Source organism: Plutella xylostella, chromosome 25 (genome assembly GCF_932276165.1).
Source record: "Plutella xylostella chromosome 25, ilPluXylo3.1, whole genome shotgun sequence".
In the NCBI taxonomy this organism is placed as follows: Eukaryota; Metazoa; Arthropoda; class Insecta; order Lepidoptera; family Plutellidae; genus Plutella; species Plutella xylostella.
In genome coordinates this window covers 2,743,765-2,757,847 of record NC_064005.1, presented here as the reverse complement: position 1 = coordinate 2,757,847, position 14,083 = coordinate 2,743,765, and the positions used below count along the sequence as shown (strand labels likewise).

The following is a 14,083-nucleotide window of genomic DNA, read 5'->3' as shown; positions in this document are numbered from 1 at the left end:
AATTTAGAAACACAAATTGATGGTCCCACCCGGGAATCGAACCCAGGACCTCTGGGTCATGAAGCCAAGCTTCTACCACTAGACCACAGAGGCAGTTAAATCCATTACTACATATTTGACACACGTCCGCCACAATACCTGATCCTCCTTGGGCAGCGCGTGGAAGGCGCGCGGCGGCCCGCCCGGGTGCAGCGGCGGGAACTTCTCCGTCTCCAGCTGTTGTTGGATGCGCTGGTATTCACTACGGGTCACTGTCATCTAAATCCATTACTACACATTTTACACAATACACCTCCAATACCTGATCCTCCTTGGGCAGCGCGTGGTATGTTGTTCGCTGGCATTTAAATATATTTTTATACACTTTAGACCACGGATGCACAGACCGCGGCCCGCGGGCCGCATGCGGCCCGCCGGTCGAATACTAGTGGCCCGCCGACAGCAAAAATAATAGTTACCCTCGTACATTCGAAAAATATTATTTCTAAAAACAATGTTCGAAAAGTAAGTTAATCACAGGCAATTCAAACAATTCCTTGATGACATTGAAAGCGAATATAGAGATTTATTGACTTTATTGTATTAAGGATACAGAAATAAGGTGGCTAAGTCGTGGAATGACACTGGAACGATTTCTTAATTTAATAATAAGAAGAAATTCGTAATTTTTTTCTGCCAGAAAAGCAAAGGGTTGTCCAGGAACTTAAAAATCCTGATCAATGCAGTTAGAAATTATCGACATTCAAAACGACCAAGATTTACGCAGCTAATTCAACGAAAGAAAATTACTGAACTTTTACCACTGCATTGATAAAAATACGTACAAAGAGTTGCCTATAAACTCTGCTCTAAAAATGTGCCAGCTTTTTGGTTGTACTTATACCTATATGTGAACAAAACTTTTCAATACTAAATCGACAAAAAAATCGAAACCGCCTTGCAAAGGAATGTTTGGAAGCAGTTTTACGTGTCCAAATAAATAAATAAAAGATTATAAAGCCCTGCCACGCTTCAAAATAAATCAACTAATTTTCAATTTTAACATTAAGTATACTTATTTTCAATTCTTGATTGTCTTTAATTACCTATAAGTACTTCTGGCGGCCCGCCATCAGTTCATAATTTGTCCGAGTGGCCCCTAGTCTTGATAAGTCTGTGCATCCCTGCTTTAGACACATCAAATATCATAGCTTATCTCCTTTGGGCGTGGCACTCAGAGCCAGTCACTGTCACCTAAATCCATAACTACACATTTCACACACGTCCGCCACAATACCTGATCCTCCTTGGGCAGCGCGTGGAAGGCGCGCGGCGGCCCGCCCGGGTGCAGCGGCGGGAACTTCTCCGTCTCTAGCTGCTGCTGAATGCGCTGGTATTCGCTACGGGTCGCTGGCACTGGGGGAATAAGTGATTATTGTAGTCTGACACAGGTAAGAAAGAGTTTAAAGGTAAGCACTTGGCTCAATTTCACACATAATCAAAGCCATCAATAATAGAATGAAGCGTCGCTGCCGGAATTACCGAAATTATAGTAAATAACCCGCACAATAATCTCCACGCCATAACCGCTTCCTATGTCTGAGATAAATCTGCGATAGCCTGCCCGGACCCACGGCACGGGTCTGTTATTGACGTCGATAAACTCGTTGAATGCGCGTTCTACTAATGACGGCGCCGTATTTATGGCAAATGGCGTTAAAGTGACGTTTTTCTACGTCGATAACGGACCCGTGCAGCGAAGACAGCCAGTTGGACAGCTGCCCATCACACCACCCGGCTTGGTCAGAGGTTCTGTGCATAGCAGAGGGAATGCGCTTGCCTATACTGGTGACCCCGACATGATCCGAACATAACTGTAACAATATATATAGTGAAAGACTGTTAACTCACAGTAATCCCCTCTCCACATCCACTCCATGTGTCTCTGGCAGGTCGCGCCGGGCTTGTTGTAGTCACAGACGGCGCAAGTGCTCGCGTTCACCATCGCTGACGGTTGCAACCTGTGTAATAAAGGAAATTATCTATAAAGTTCTGTTGTTGGATTTTAGGTAATTTAAACTGGGCTTTATATGTGATAGAGAGTGTGATTTTGCTTGACGTACTGTTGGTTTCTCATTTGAGAAGCAGGGATGCGATTGGCCAAATTATCACTAGCAAGACTTATAAGTTCAGGCCTAGGTAGATTTACACAGATCATCCTGAGTATTGCTGGGCCATAGTAAGTTTGATAACACAATTATAAAGGAGATGGAGAACTGTTAATTAATAAATTTTTCATTACCTGTTAGTCAAAATAATATTCGGGTACATAGCACCAACATCCAAATGGTATATCAAAGGGTTCTCATCTCTTCTTGGGTGGTCTTTCAAATGCTGCAACTTCGCTTTAATTTCCGCACAAACTTCCTCAAAGTTCGTGACTAATTCTAGAGGAATCCCCTCTTCAACTTCTATGGCATGTTTCATGGTCTTTTCTGTGGTCTCTATGAGTTTGTCTATGGCTGACGGGACTATTTTGAACTTGCACTTTATGTCTGCTCGGAACACACCTGGAATAAAGATAAACATTAACTATCTAGAATCTAGAGTTTAAGCTGTAAACAATATGGAAATATCGTCGAAGTTTTGAAGCTGTTTAAAAATATGGTAATCAATTGTATGGCGTTTCTGATATAATACTTAGAGCCACGCTGGCGTCGCGTCACCATCAGGTATTTAAATACATGGATTTCTATTTGAGATGTCATAAGCGACAAGCGTGACGTATCAGGTCCCAGCGAGCTCGACACAATGTATGACGTTTCATAATGGAATTCCATCCATTTATACATACGGCGGCCGTCACGCTTCGCCTGCTATCCAACTCTGCATTACCGCACCTATTATAATATATAAGATTATTCTCTCCATGTATCTGTACCTGACTCGAGCGCCTCGACGTGGCCGCCCACGTAGGTCTCGGCGTCCAGCACGTGTCCGTCGCCGGTGAGCTTGTTGAGCTCGTCCGCCTGCTTGTTGGGGAACACGACGCGCGCGAGGAACGCCTGCACCATGAGCAGGCACTCGCAGGGCGCGCCCGAGCCCGAGAGTGATGAGTGGAGAGTGATGCCACATACACGTAGGGTTTAAGACACCCAGTTAGGTCCGGGTAGGTAGTACGTCCGGGTGTCTAAATACCGTAATGAGACGGCGACGCGACGCTAGCGTGCCTTTTTGCCGGGTGTATATACATGGAATTCTATGAGACGTTACAGAGCGTCGCGCATCACGTATCACGACGCTGTGTGACGTCCTGGAGGCACGCTGACGTCACGTCACCGTCCAGTTCCGGTATTTAGACACCCGGATGTACGTTCGCTGACGTCACAACCCGTCCCGTTCCGGTATTTAGACACCCGGATGTCGTATTTAGACATCCGGATGTCGTATTTAGACACCCGGATGTCGTATTTAGATACCCGGATATCGTATTTAGACACCCGGATGTCGTATTTAGACACCCGGATGTCGTATTTAGACACCCGGATGTCATATATAGACACCAGGATGTCGTATTTAGACACCCGGAGGCACACTGGCCTCGCTATAAACCTTAACACTATTCTCTCCATGTATCCCTGACCTGACTCGAGCGCCTCGACGTGGCCGCCCACGTAGGTCTCGGCGTCCAGCACGTGTCCGTCGCCGGTGAGCTTGTTGAGCTCTTCCGCCTGCTTGTTGGGGAACACGACGCGCGCGAGGAACGCCTGCACCATGAGCAGGCACTCGCAGGGCAAGCCCGAGCACAAGAGTGATGAGCGGAGTGACAACACATACAATCAGGTTTTTTGACACTAAGGGTGACTTGCACAAGATTCTTAAATCTAGATTTAGTGTTAAATGTCGCTTTATGCCATAAATTTATATGGACTGACGTTTCTTAAATAGAGATTAGACACTAAATCTAGATTTAATATGCTGGTATATACATTATTATACATGGAATGGCATATGAGACGTTACAATTTACAAAGGTAGCTTGGCGTATCATGACGCTGTGTGACGTTCAGGAAGCACGCTGACGTCACGTCACCGTCCGTCATATCTAGACACCCGGCTGCACGCTGACGTCACTTCACCGTCCCGTTCCGGTATTTAGACACCTGGCGGCACGCTGACGTCACATCGCCGTCCCGTTCCAGTATTTAGACACCCGGATGCATGCTGACGTCACTTCACCGTCCCGTTCCGGTATTTAGACACCCCGATGTCGTAAATAGCCACCGGGATGTCGTATATAGGCACCCGGATGTCGTATTTAGACACCCGGATGTCGTATTTAGACACCCGGATGTCGTATTTAGACACCCGGATGTCGTATTTAGACACCCGGAAGCACACTGACCTCGCTATAAACCTTCATACTAGTCTCTCCATGTATCCCTGACCTGACTCGAGCGCCTCGACGTGGCCGCCCACGTAGGTCTCGGCGTCCAGCACGTGTCCGTCGCCGGTGAGCTTGTTGAGCTCGTCCGCCTGCTTGTTGGGGAACACGACGCGCGCGAGGAACGCCTGCACCATGAGCAGGCACTCGCAGAGCGTGCCCGAGCACAAGAGTGATGAGCGGAGAGACGCCATATACAATCAGGGTTTTAGACACCCTGACAATATGCTTTAATATTCCGCAATCACGGTTTTTGACACTAAGTCAATATGCTTTTAAATTCCGCTACATACACTCACTCGGACGGACAACAGACGCGAGCGTAGTGTGTTGCGGGTGTAAATACGTGGAATGGCAAATGAAACGTTACAGAGCGCAGCATGGCGTATCAAGACGCTGTTTGACGTTAAAGAGGCACACTGACGTCACGTCACCATCCCGTTTCGGTATTTAGACACCTGGATGCACGCTGACATCACGTCGCCGTCCCGTTCCGGTATTTAGACACCCGGATGTCGTATTAAGACACCCGGAAGCACACTGGCCACGCAAAACCTTCACACTATTCTCCCCATGTATCTGACCTGACTCGAGCGCCTCGACGTGGCCGCCCACGTAGGTCTCGGCGTCCAGCACGTGTCCGTCGCCGGTGAGCTTGTTGAGCTCGTCCGCCTGCTTGTTGGGGAACACGACGCGCGCGAGGAACGCCTGCACCATGAGCAGGCACTCGCAGGGCGCGCCCGAGCCCGAGAGTGATGAGCAGAGTGACGCCACATACTATCAGGGTTTATGACACTATGCTTTATAATTCCGTTGCATAGACTCGGACGGAAGACATGACGCTAGCGCTGCTATTCCATATGCGACGTTACATAGTGGGTCGAGCATGACGTATCGCGACGCTGTGTGACGTCTAGCATGGAAATCCATCTATTCATACATCTGACGGCACACTGACGTGACATCGCCGTCCCGTTCCGGTATTTAGACACCCGGATGCACGCTGACGTCATATCGACGTCCCGTTCCTGGTATTTAGACACCCGGATGGCGTATTTAGAAACCCGGATGTCGTATTTAGACACCCGGATGTCGTATTTAGAAACCAAGATGTCGTATTCAGACACCCGGATGTCGTATTTAGACACCCGGATGTCGTATTTAGGAACCCGGATGTCGTATTTAGACACCTGGATGTCGTATTTAGAAACCCGGATGTCGTATTTAGACACCCGGATGTCGTATTAAGACACCCGGAAGCACACTGGCCTCGCTAGAAAGCTTCACACTAGTCTCTCCATGTATCTGACCTGACTCGAGCGCCTCGACGTGGCCGCCCACGTAGGTCTCGGCGTCCAGCACGTGTCCGTCGCCGGTGAGCTTGTTGAGCTCGTCCGCCTGCTTGTTGGGGAACACGACGCGCGCGAGGAACGCCTGCACCATGAGCAGGCACTCGCAGGGCGCGCCCGAGCCCGAGAGTGATGAGCGGAGTGTGACACCACGTACTATCAGGGTTTATGACACTAAGTCAACATGCTTTATAATTCCACCCCATAGATTCAGACGGACGACATGACGCTCGCGCTGCTATTCCATATGCGACGTTACATAGTGGGTCGAGCATGACGTATCGCCACGCTGTGTGACGTCTAGCATGGAAATCCATCTATTCATACATCTGACGGCACACTGACGTCACATCGCCGTCCCGTTCCGGTATTTAGACACCCGGATGTCGTATTTAGACACCCTGATGTCGTATTTAGACACCCGGATGTCATATTTAAACACCCGGAAGCACACTGGCCTCGCTACAAAGCTTCACACTATTCCCTCCACGTATCTCTGACCTGACTCGAGCGCCTCGACGTGGCCGCCCACGTAGGTCTCGGCGTCCAGCACGTGTCCGTCGCCGGTGAGCTTGTTGAGCTCGTCCGCCTGCTTGTTGGGGAACACGACGCGCGCGAGGAACGCCTGCACCATGAGCAGGCACTCGCAGGGCGCGCCCGAGCCCGAGAGTGATGAGTGGAGAGTGACGCCACATACCATCAGGGTTTATGACACCCAGTTAGGTCCGGGTGGGTAGTATATCCGGGTGTCTAAGTACCGTAATGAGACGGCGACGCGACGCTAGCGTGCCGTTGTTCCTGGTGTAAATACATGGAATTCCATATGAGAATTTAACCAGAGCGTCGAGCGTAATGTATCACGACGCTGTGTGACGTTCTGGAGGCACGCTGACGTCACTTCACCGTCCCGTTCCGGTATTTAGACACCCGGAAGCACTGGCCTCGCTATAGAAAGCTCTACACTATTCCCTCCATGCATCCCTGACCTGACGTCACCGCCCCGTTCCGGTATTTAGACACCCGGATGCACGCTGACGTCACGTCACCCTCCCTCGTATTTAGACACCGCGGGAACAGCGTGTGATGTAAATACGTGTGCGGTGTAAATACATGGAATTCTATGAGACGTTTAATAGAGCGTAGAGCCAAAGGTATCACGACGCTGTGTGCAGCCTGGAGGCACGCTGACGTCACGTCACCGTCTGTCGTATTTAGACACCCGGAAGCTCACTGCCCTCGCTAGAAAGCTTCACACTATTCCCTCCATGTATCTGACCTGACTCGAGCGCCTCGACGTGGCCGCCCACGTAGGTCTCGGCGTCCAGCACGTGTCCGTCGCCGGTGAGCTTGTTGAGCTCGTCCGCCTGCTTGTTGGGGAACACGACGCGCGCGAGGAACGCCTGCACCATGAGCAGGCACTCGCAGAGCGTGCCTGAGCCTTTGCGGAGCACCTGGGGGGAGGGGGGAGGGGGGGGAGTTTAATATCCAATATTTAAAAGTAGGTATGTCAGGAACAGTTCTTGAAAATGTGTGCTTCAGCCTATAAAAGTCTGGGCAGACAGTGGGCGTGGCGGGACGGCCACGTGACGACTACGCACCGCCAGCCGATTTTTACGTTCCATATTTTTCTACAGATTTTCGGGGCAATTGAAGAGAGAGGTGTTCTTCCTAGACTGCATACAGGGATAGAACTCCTACCATTACCACAACAAGCACAAGCGTGATATTACTTGGTAGGTACTTGAAAATAATAGTGGATGCCTTACAGCAAGTCTAAAATATGTTACCTCATCTGGCTCAAGCGGGATGATGGTGCAGAGCGCGAAAATGAACGGGTGCACGTACTTCATGTACAGGTAGTATGTGGCCACCGCGTCCGACACCGAGTAGTTCGACAGGACCTGGAATAACAACAGTACTTTAATAAGAATAGGACGTAGTTATAAGTTTAATGAAGACGTACGAAAGGTCCATGCTATGTATTTATTGCTTTTCGTACGGGAAGATAATTAAAGTACCGACGTTGCACATAAAATTTGCAAGCTGAAGCGGCAATGTGGGCCGGCAATGTATATTTTTTTATGCCGAAGAACCGATTGTGTAAGCCTCCCGACCGCCCAACCGACGACGATCTTATGTACAGGTAGTAGCTGTATAAAAAACCCGAAGACTGAGTAATGGTTAGTAACCTGTATTGGTGCGCTCTTTGGGAGAGGCTGCGTTCATATTAATATCAAGGACTTCCCGGTTAAAAAGCCACACATTAATAAATAACACGGCATGTGGGTGGTACCTGCGGCTGCTCAGCGGCCATGCGGCACATGTCCTCGGGGTCCAGCTCGACGGGGTCGTAGCGCAGCTTCGCCTTCGCCACCGCCTTCAGACCCTGAGACCCCACGGGCAGGTACGAGTCTCGCTTCACCCAGCTGGAATATTCGAGAAAAGTATAATTAAATTAGTTTATTTATTTACTGAATGTTAATTTATTTGAAGACGCTACGGCATATATTACGAGCTCTATTTGTCCTCCTTACTCGAAAGTCGGTGTACTTCGCCAACGGTCTAGTATCTAAGCGCTATTACACATAGCCGCCATTTAAGATTCGTTTCTTCAATCGCACTTATAATTATGCATTAGCATTTTTTATATCTGAGCGCTTTATGGTCGACTGTGACCGGCACTTTAGATTCCAATCTAATTTACCATAGACAATCCATATGCATGGCGGCGCGGCAGGCGTAGGTGCCGTCGCGCGCGGGCTGCTTGCTGAACCCGATCTCCTGCTTCATGTCCACGCCGAGGATCGCCGCGCGCGCCTCCACGAACGGCCAGTCGAAGAAGTCGCCTGGAAGTGTGCAACTCACTTTAACATTGGTAACGACTACCACAAAACCAGTGTTTCCGTAAGTGAAGTAAGTATAGTCGTAGGTAAGTAGGTTTTTACTGCGTATAACTTACTAGCTGTTCCCGCGCGCTTCACTTCGCCTTAAAAAGGTTGGCCCGTGGGAATTCCGGGATAAAAAGTAGCCTATGTTCTTTCCCAGGGTCTAGACCGTATGTATACCAAATTTCATTCAAATATTAAGTTAGGATAATATTGTTGTACCCACAAGTGTAAGTTCAGTAAAGTTGCCAAATTGAATATTCTGATAAGCTAATTCAGTTGTTAGGTATAGGTACAGTATGATTAGATTATAATGTTTCTTACCGTTGTAGGTGACAAATATGTGAGGCTTGACATCCATTATGTGTTCAAAGAATTTCCTTATAACCCCAAGTTCGTTTGCTTCATTAAATATTATGAAATTCCTGAAAAGATAAAATATATTGTTAAGTACACAAATTTATATAGACTGTGATGTTATCAATATCACTTATGCCTATGACGTAAACTTACCCTTCAAACTCAGGTTTGGGTGTGTACTCAAAATCCTCAACATCCACAGAAATGATCTCTCTATTCGTAATCAGGTACCCTTGTGCATCTATCATGTACGAGATCATCATGATCTGATCTGTCTGGGAGTCTGGGAACTTTAGCGGTAGTTTAGTGGTTTCTATATCGAAGGCCAGGACTATTGGGTCGGGTCTTTCAAGTATGTCCTCGCGTTTGGTGAAGATAGGGGTTTCTGTGCCTCGGCTTTTGACTGTGTACCATGTGCCACAGAATATGCCGACGTCTATTGATACTCTTACGTGGTAGGGGACGTCGTGTTCCCTGTAAAAAGAGTACATGTAAGTGTGAGTTCGAATAGTTACTAGATTTTTCTAGAGTAATTTTTGAGGTGTTCATTTGAAGGCATGCTCTAAAGTGAGTACACACTCTAATTTATAGTTGGAATACATAAGACTTTAATGTTAGTCATTAAATACATCGCCATGCAAACTTTGAGATTATTCACCAATATCTCAAAGTTTGCATGGCGATGTATTTAATTGAAAACAAACCGTATATCCAAAATATTCTCCATATGGTCTGTGGTTTTCTTCGCATGTTCTATAGCTGCGGCACTGGTCAGCGCGTTGGTCAACATCTCCGCATAGATGGCATCTTTCTTCTCTCTCTCCTTGTTCTTGTTGACGGCGGTGAGGATCTCTCTGCGGACCTTCATCATGTCGTTCTGAGACATGAATGAGAGCTTTATGTAGCTCTGCTTGAGGCCTGACAGGTGGTTCAGCTGAAATTAAGAATGAATTCATTTTAGGGAATATTTGCAGATTTTTAACAAGCCCTTAGTTTGGAGGTGATGGAAACTGAAAACATATTTTATTAAAGCAAATTGACTTTGTCTAGAATAGGGATGATTTAAAATGCATGTATACAAGTTTCATGGAGCTTTAAACCTGATGGGCCAATATGAAGGTGTCTTTGTTTGCAATCTTGGTATTCAGCTAAACTGGTTCTGGACCTTATGCAACAATAGCCCTTATGATTGGGCAATTATTTAGAACTTACACACACAGACTAGAGTTTAATACAAACCAGCTCCAAATCCTCCTTCTCAATAACTTCAATCTTGTGTATAGAGCCCGCAAACTTCTTAGACAAGTACTGTATGACCTCCTGCTGGCACTCACGGCGCGCATGCAGCAGGAAGTACGGTTGGAAGGTCAGTGACACCTTGAACCTGGAGCCGTCCATCTCTATGAAGTAGTAGTCCATGGCGGCTACGAGCCGCTTGTCTTCGTCCAGGACCTCCGCCTGTGGAGAAAGTGAGTGTTGTGATGTGAAATATGGAATCACTTTGGCATCCCAATGGAAACAGAGATTTGGATTTGGCATGTTTTTTTTTTCATTATAATAGTGGTTGTTTATGTGATTGACTATGGGGTACCTACCGTATGCATGTTAATCAAATAACCCGTCCTCTCTTTAGCATCGCGAACTCGCTCGAATCCATATTTCAAATCAATTCTGTCATTTTCCATAGCATTTCTTATTCGAGATTCAGATGAATCTTCCCTGAAAATATGATAAGTTTAGGTTAGTATAAATGAAACAGAAAAAATTTTAACACCATAAAATATACACATACCTTGGACCTGAGGATGTACCAGCATCTTTTTTTGACGATTCATTTCTATCAGCTCTATATTTGCCTGTATTTTGATAGACCATCGTAGCATAAATCGAAATTAAATAGGCCGAAACACAAAATTTGTTGATATTTTTCTTGACCTGTCAATTTGTGAAATACTGAATTTTGCCGCGAAAATGTGAAGAAATAAATAGAGTCTACGTAATCTGTGAATAGTTCACAGAGTAGATGACTTGTAAGGCCGCGTCCACGACGACGCGACGCGACGCCATCGGGTGTAGCGGGCGCCGCCGGGCAAGATTCCGCACCATTGAATAAATAATAGGTACTCATAGACCTATGTGCCGCCGCCGCGCTCCGCCTGCTCCACCCGCTGACGTACGCCGTGACCTACGGACCTCCTAACAAACCTTAGAACATACATTCATATAAGATTAATCTGTGTTCCCATAATTACCATAGATAATCGTTTGTTTTGTCTAGTTTGTGGTCAGTTGTCAGAAGGCCGAAATTTGAGGTTATTGTTATTTATTTTCAAGTCCAACTTTTCAACTGATACCTCCAATTTATAAGGATCCGTTAAAATTGGACCACCAATAAAACTCCTGTAAAGTGAGTTTGAGTTCATCATTCATGATGTCTGGGACTATAAGTAGTAGAATGCCCAGAAATAACAACAAAATGAAAGTAGACATCCGCAGCATCAGTGAAGAACTCTCGAATTTCGACAAACTTCGCATAACTGCATTGACCAAAGCTGCTGAAATCAGCTCCGTCGTCAAAGATGTAACAATAGGACCGAATAGTCCGGTAAAGAAAGAAGTAGTTTATAAAGACCCAACTTTAGTGAACCCGCCACCAAAGAAAACCGAAGTGAAAGAAAATCTAAATGAAGATACACTTGGAGTAGACCTACGGTATGTAATCAAAATGAAACAGTATGAGAGACAGATGCAAGAGGCATCAGATTTGTTATTCAAAAACTTGGTCGAGAATATGATTGCCAAAAGAGCTGAAACAATGAGAACATTTTGGAAAAAGCAAAGTCAAGAATGTGAAAAGAAAACACAAGAATTAAGAGCCCGTAAGCTACAAATGCTAAAAGAATTACAAGAAAATGATAATTTATCAGTATTAGAAAAGGCTAAATTGGACGAGAAGAATAGTCAAATTATAAATAAACAAACAATTGAAACTATGAATCAGATATTAGAAGAACAAAATAAAGCAACTGCTAGGTTTGCTGCTATCACAGACAGTCACACTAAAGTGTGCTATTGTTATAATGAAATAAATGATCTGTTGCAATCCAACCCTGGTGCTAAGAAGGTATGTGAAAAGTACATGGTTTCACTAAACACAGTAAAGGGAAATATAAATTCCATCTTGGATATGTGTAAAACTGGACAAATCACTGATAAGGAGGTCAAACAGGCTGAAATTCTTGCCATGAATATAGAAAACGTTAAGAAGAAATTAATAGAAGATATTGATGAACTGAAACAACTTGAATTAATGAAGAAAAAGGAAGAAGAAGAACAAAATCGCAAGAAGCAGCTTCAATTGGAAGAACAGAAAGCCAAGGAGGCCGAGGCATTGCTGGAGCAAGAGAAACAGAAGGCTGCTGCACTGCAAACTCAGAAAACAACTAAACCAACATTTTATTCCGCTACAAACTACAGTTACTATGAGGAACTAAAACAATTTCTGGTCCACTATGAAACCCTTTACAAGGATCTATTGGAAGACACAAATCTAAAGAAGTTCAGATTTGACTGCCAAAAGGCTGTAAACACACCAGTGAATGCTGTCTCATCTGTGAGTGGTCCTCACATGAGGGATAAGTATGACAAACTGTCTAAATTGTTGAGAGGAGAAAGAGTACAGGTGCTGGACATATTTGTGCAGGCCACTCAGCACCCACAAGGCTTGTTTTATGTGACAGCCCTGCTTGCCAAAAAGATAGTGAGACAAGGAGATTTACTGGTGTCCAGCAACCCGGAGGCTGCCTTTCCGCTGGCCTCAGTGACTGTGGCTCTGCTGGCACAGTTCCCAGAATTTGGCAAGTTGTTGGAGGCATACTTCCATAGGGAATGTCCCTACTTAGTGCCCATGTTCTTGCCACAGAAACAAGGTCAAACTGACAAGGAGTTCTACATGTCCCGGGGCTACACCTACAATGACGAGGGTGTTGTGGAGAAGCAAGACAAGTTCCTCAAGAGGATGTCAGGAATATTTCGACTTAAATGTGCAATTTGGATTGCACAAACACCCAGATTTGTAAATGCACCAAATCCACATGGATTGAAAGATGGCTGGAAGTGGCTAGCATCATTCATCAACTTGAGACCAGAGCCGGACATCAGTGCTACATTGATTCACGATTTCTTTGCAGTCTGTGGATCAGAATTCCTAAAGTGTTACGGCAGGCAATTCACTAAAATAATTAAGGTTATAAGTACTGATTACCTGAAGATTTTGGAGAATATTGACGAAGGTGGACCTAAGACTCGATTAGAGGTTTTCCTGCAGAATGTGTTGAAGACAGGACACATCCCACCACCGAGTGGTCTGCTGCCAGCTAACACATGGTAGTCTTTGATGTTTTGATTTAATTTTTTTCCATAAAATGGTTAGTGGCTTAAATTTCCCAGCACAAGAAAATTATGTTTTATTATTTACCATCAGTTTTTTCAGTTTAGTATTCTTTACTGTAAGAATCTCACTCTGAAAATGTAATCTAAGTTCATTTTATGGTCATAGGAAAGTCAAAGATGTTAGGTATTGAAGATTAAACTACAGTTGACGAAAAATTTGGGCAGTTATTTGATCTGCATTATCAATGACATTTTAATAATATCTGTAAATGAATACCTATAGGGATTTTAAATTAAAATGGTATGGTAGGACATGAACTTTGTGATTCTTGATAGTGGATTAGGAAACAATTTTATTTTAATGTAAGCTATCTACTTAAGTATTTCCATAGTATAATAAGAGATGCATGTTGATTATCCGACTACAAAAAAGAGGGCGGTTCTATGTTTTTTTGTGATAAAGATTGTTTACTGAGTTATGTTATAAGAACATTGAAGACATTGTTATAAATGTACTTATTTGTTTCTAATAAATGCAAGTTTTGATTTATTTTCTAAGTTTTAATTTTTCATGTACCTACTTATATTGCTCAAGACATGTTGTATTAGTTGGGTAGGTATTTTTAGATGAAGACAACAAGAAGGGTAGGTATCGACATGGTATCTACCGCTGT

The 14,083-nt window shown here is 45.1% G+C and overlaps 2 protein-coding genes across 2 annotated transcripts in view; one reads left to right on the top strand and one right to left on the bottom strand.

The window, feature by feature from the left end:
* LOC105393752 (DNA polymerase epsilon catalytic subunit 1) overlaps positions 1 to 11,004 on the bottom strand; it is a 47,838-nt gene extending 36,834 nt beyond the window's left edge. Inside the window, exons 1-13 of the mRNA XM_048630069.1 lie at positions 10,810 to 11,004; positions 10,613 to 10,736; positions 10,257 to 10,475; positions 9,722 to 9,951; positions 9,171 to 9,491; positions 8,982 to 9,082; positions 8,477 to 8,618; positions 8,066 to 8,198; positions 7,560 to 7,673; positions 7,049 to 7,223; positions 2,282 to 2,549; positions 1,891 to 2,000; positions 1,277 to 1,395 (exon numbers count right to left, since the gene is read on the bottom strand). Of these exons, the coding sequence (XP_048486026.1) occupies positions 1,277 to 1,395; positions 1,891 to 2,000; positions 2,282 to 2,549; positions 7,049 to 7,223; positions 7,560 to 7,673; positions 8,066 to 8,198; positions 8,477 to 8,618; positions 8,982 to 9,082; positions 9,171 to 9,491; positions 9,722 to 9,951; positions 10,257 to 10,475; positions 10,613 to 10,736; positions 10,810 to 10,892 (2,139 nt within the window). The 5' untranslated portion in view covers positions 10,893 to 11,004. The remainder of the gene's footprint in view (positions 1 to 1,276; positions 1,396 to 1,890; positions 2,001 to 2,281; positions 2,550 to 7,048; positions 7,224 to 7,559; positions 7,674 to 8,065; positions 8,199 to 8,476; positions 8,619 to 8,981; positions 9,083 to 9,170; positions 9,492 to 9,721; positions 9,952 to 10,256; positions 10,476 to 10,612; positions 10,737 to 10,809) is intronic.
* Positions 11,005 to 11,390: 386 nt separating this feature from the next.
* On the top strand, positions 11,391 to 13,959 carry LOC105391634 (mRNA export factor Gle1). Its single transcript, XM_011563145.3, has one exon. It carries the CDS (start codon positions 11,446 to 11,448, stop codon positions 13,405 to 13,407), a length of 1,962 nt encoding a protein of 653 aa, XP_011561447.3. The 5' UTR covers positions 11,391 to 11,445; the 3' UTR covers positions 13,408 to 13,959.
* Positions 13,960 to 14,083: the final 124 nt, after the last annotated feature.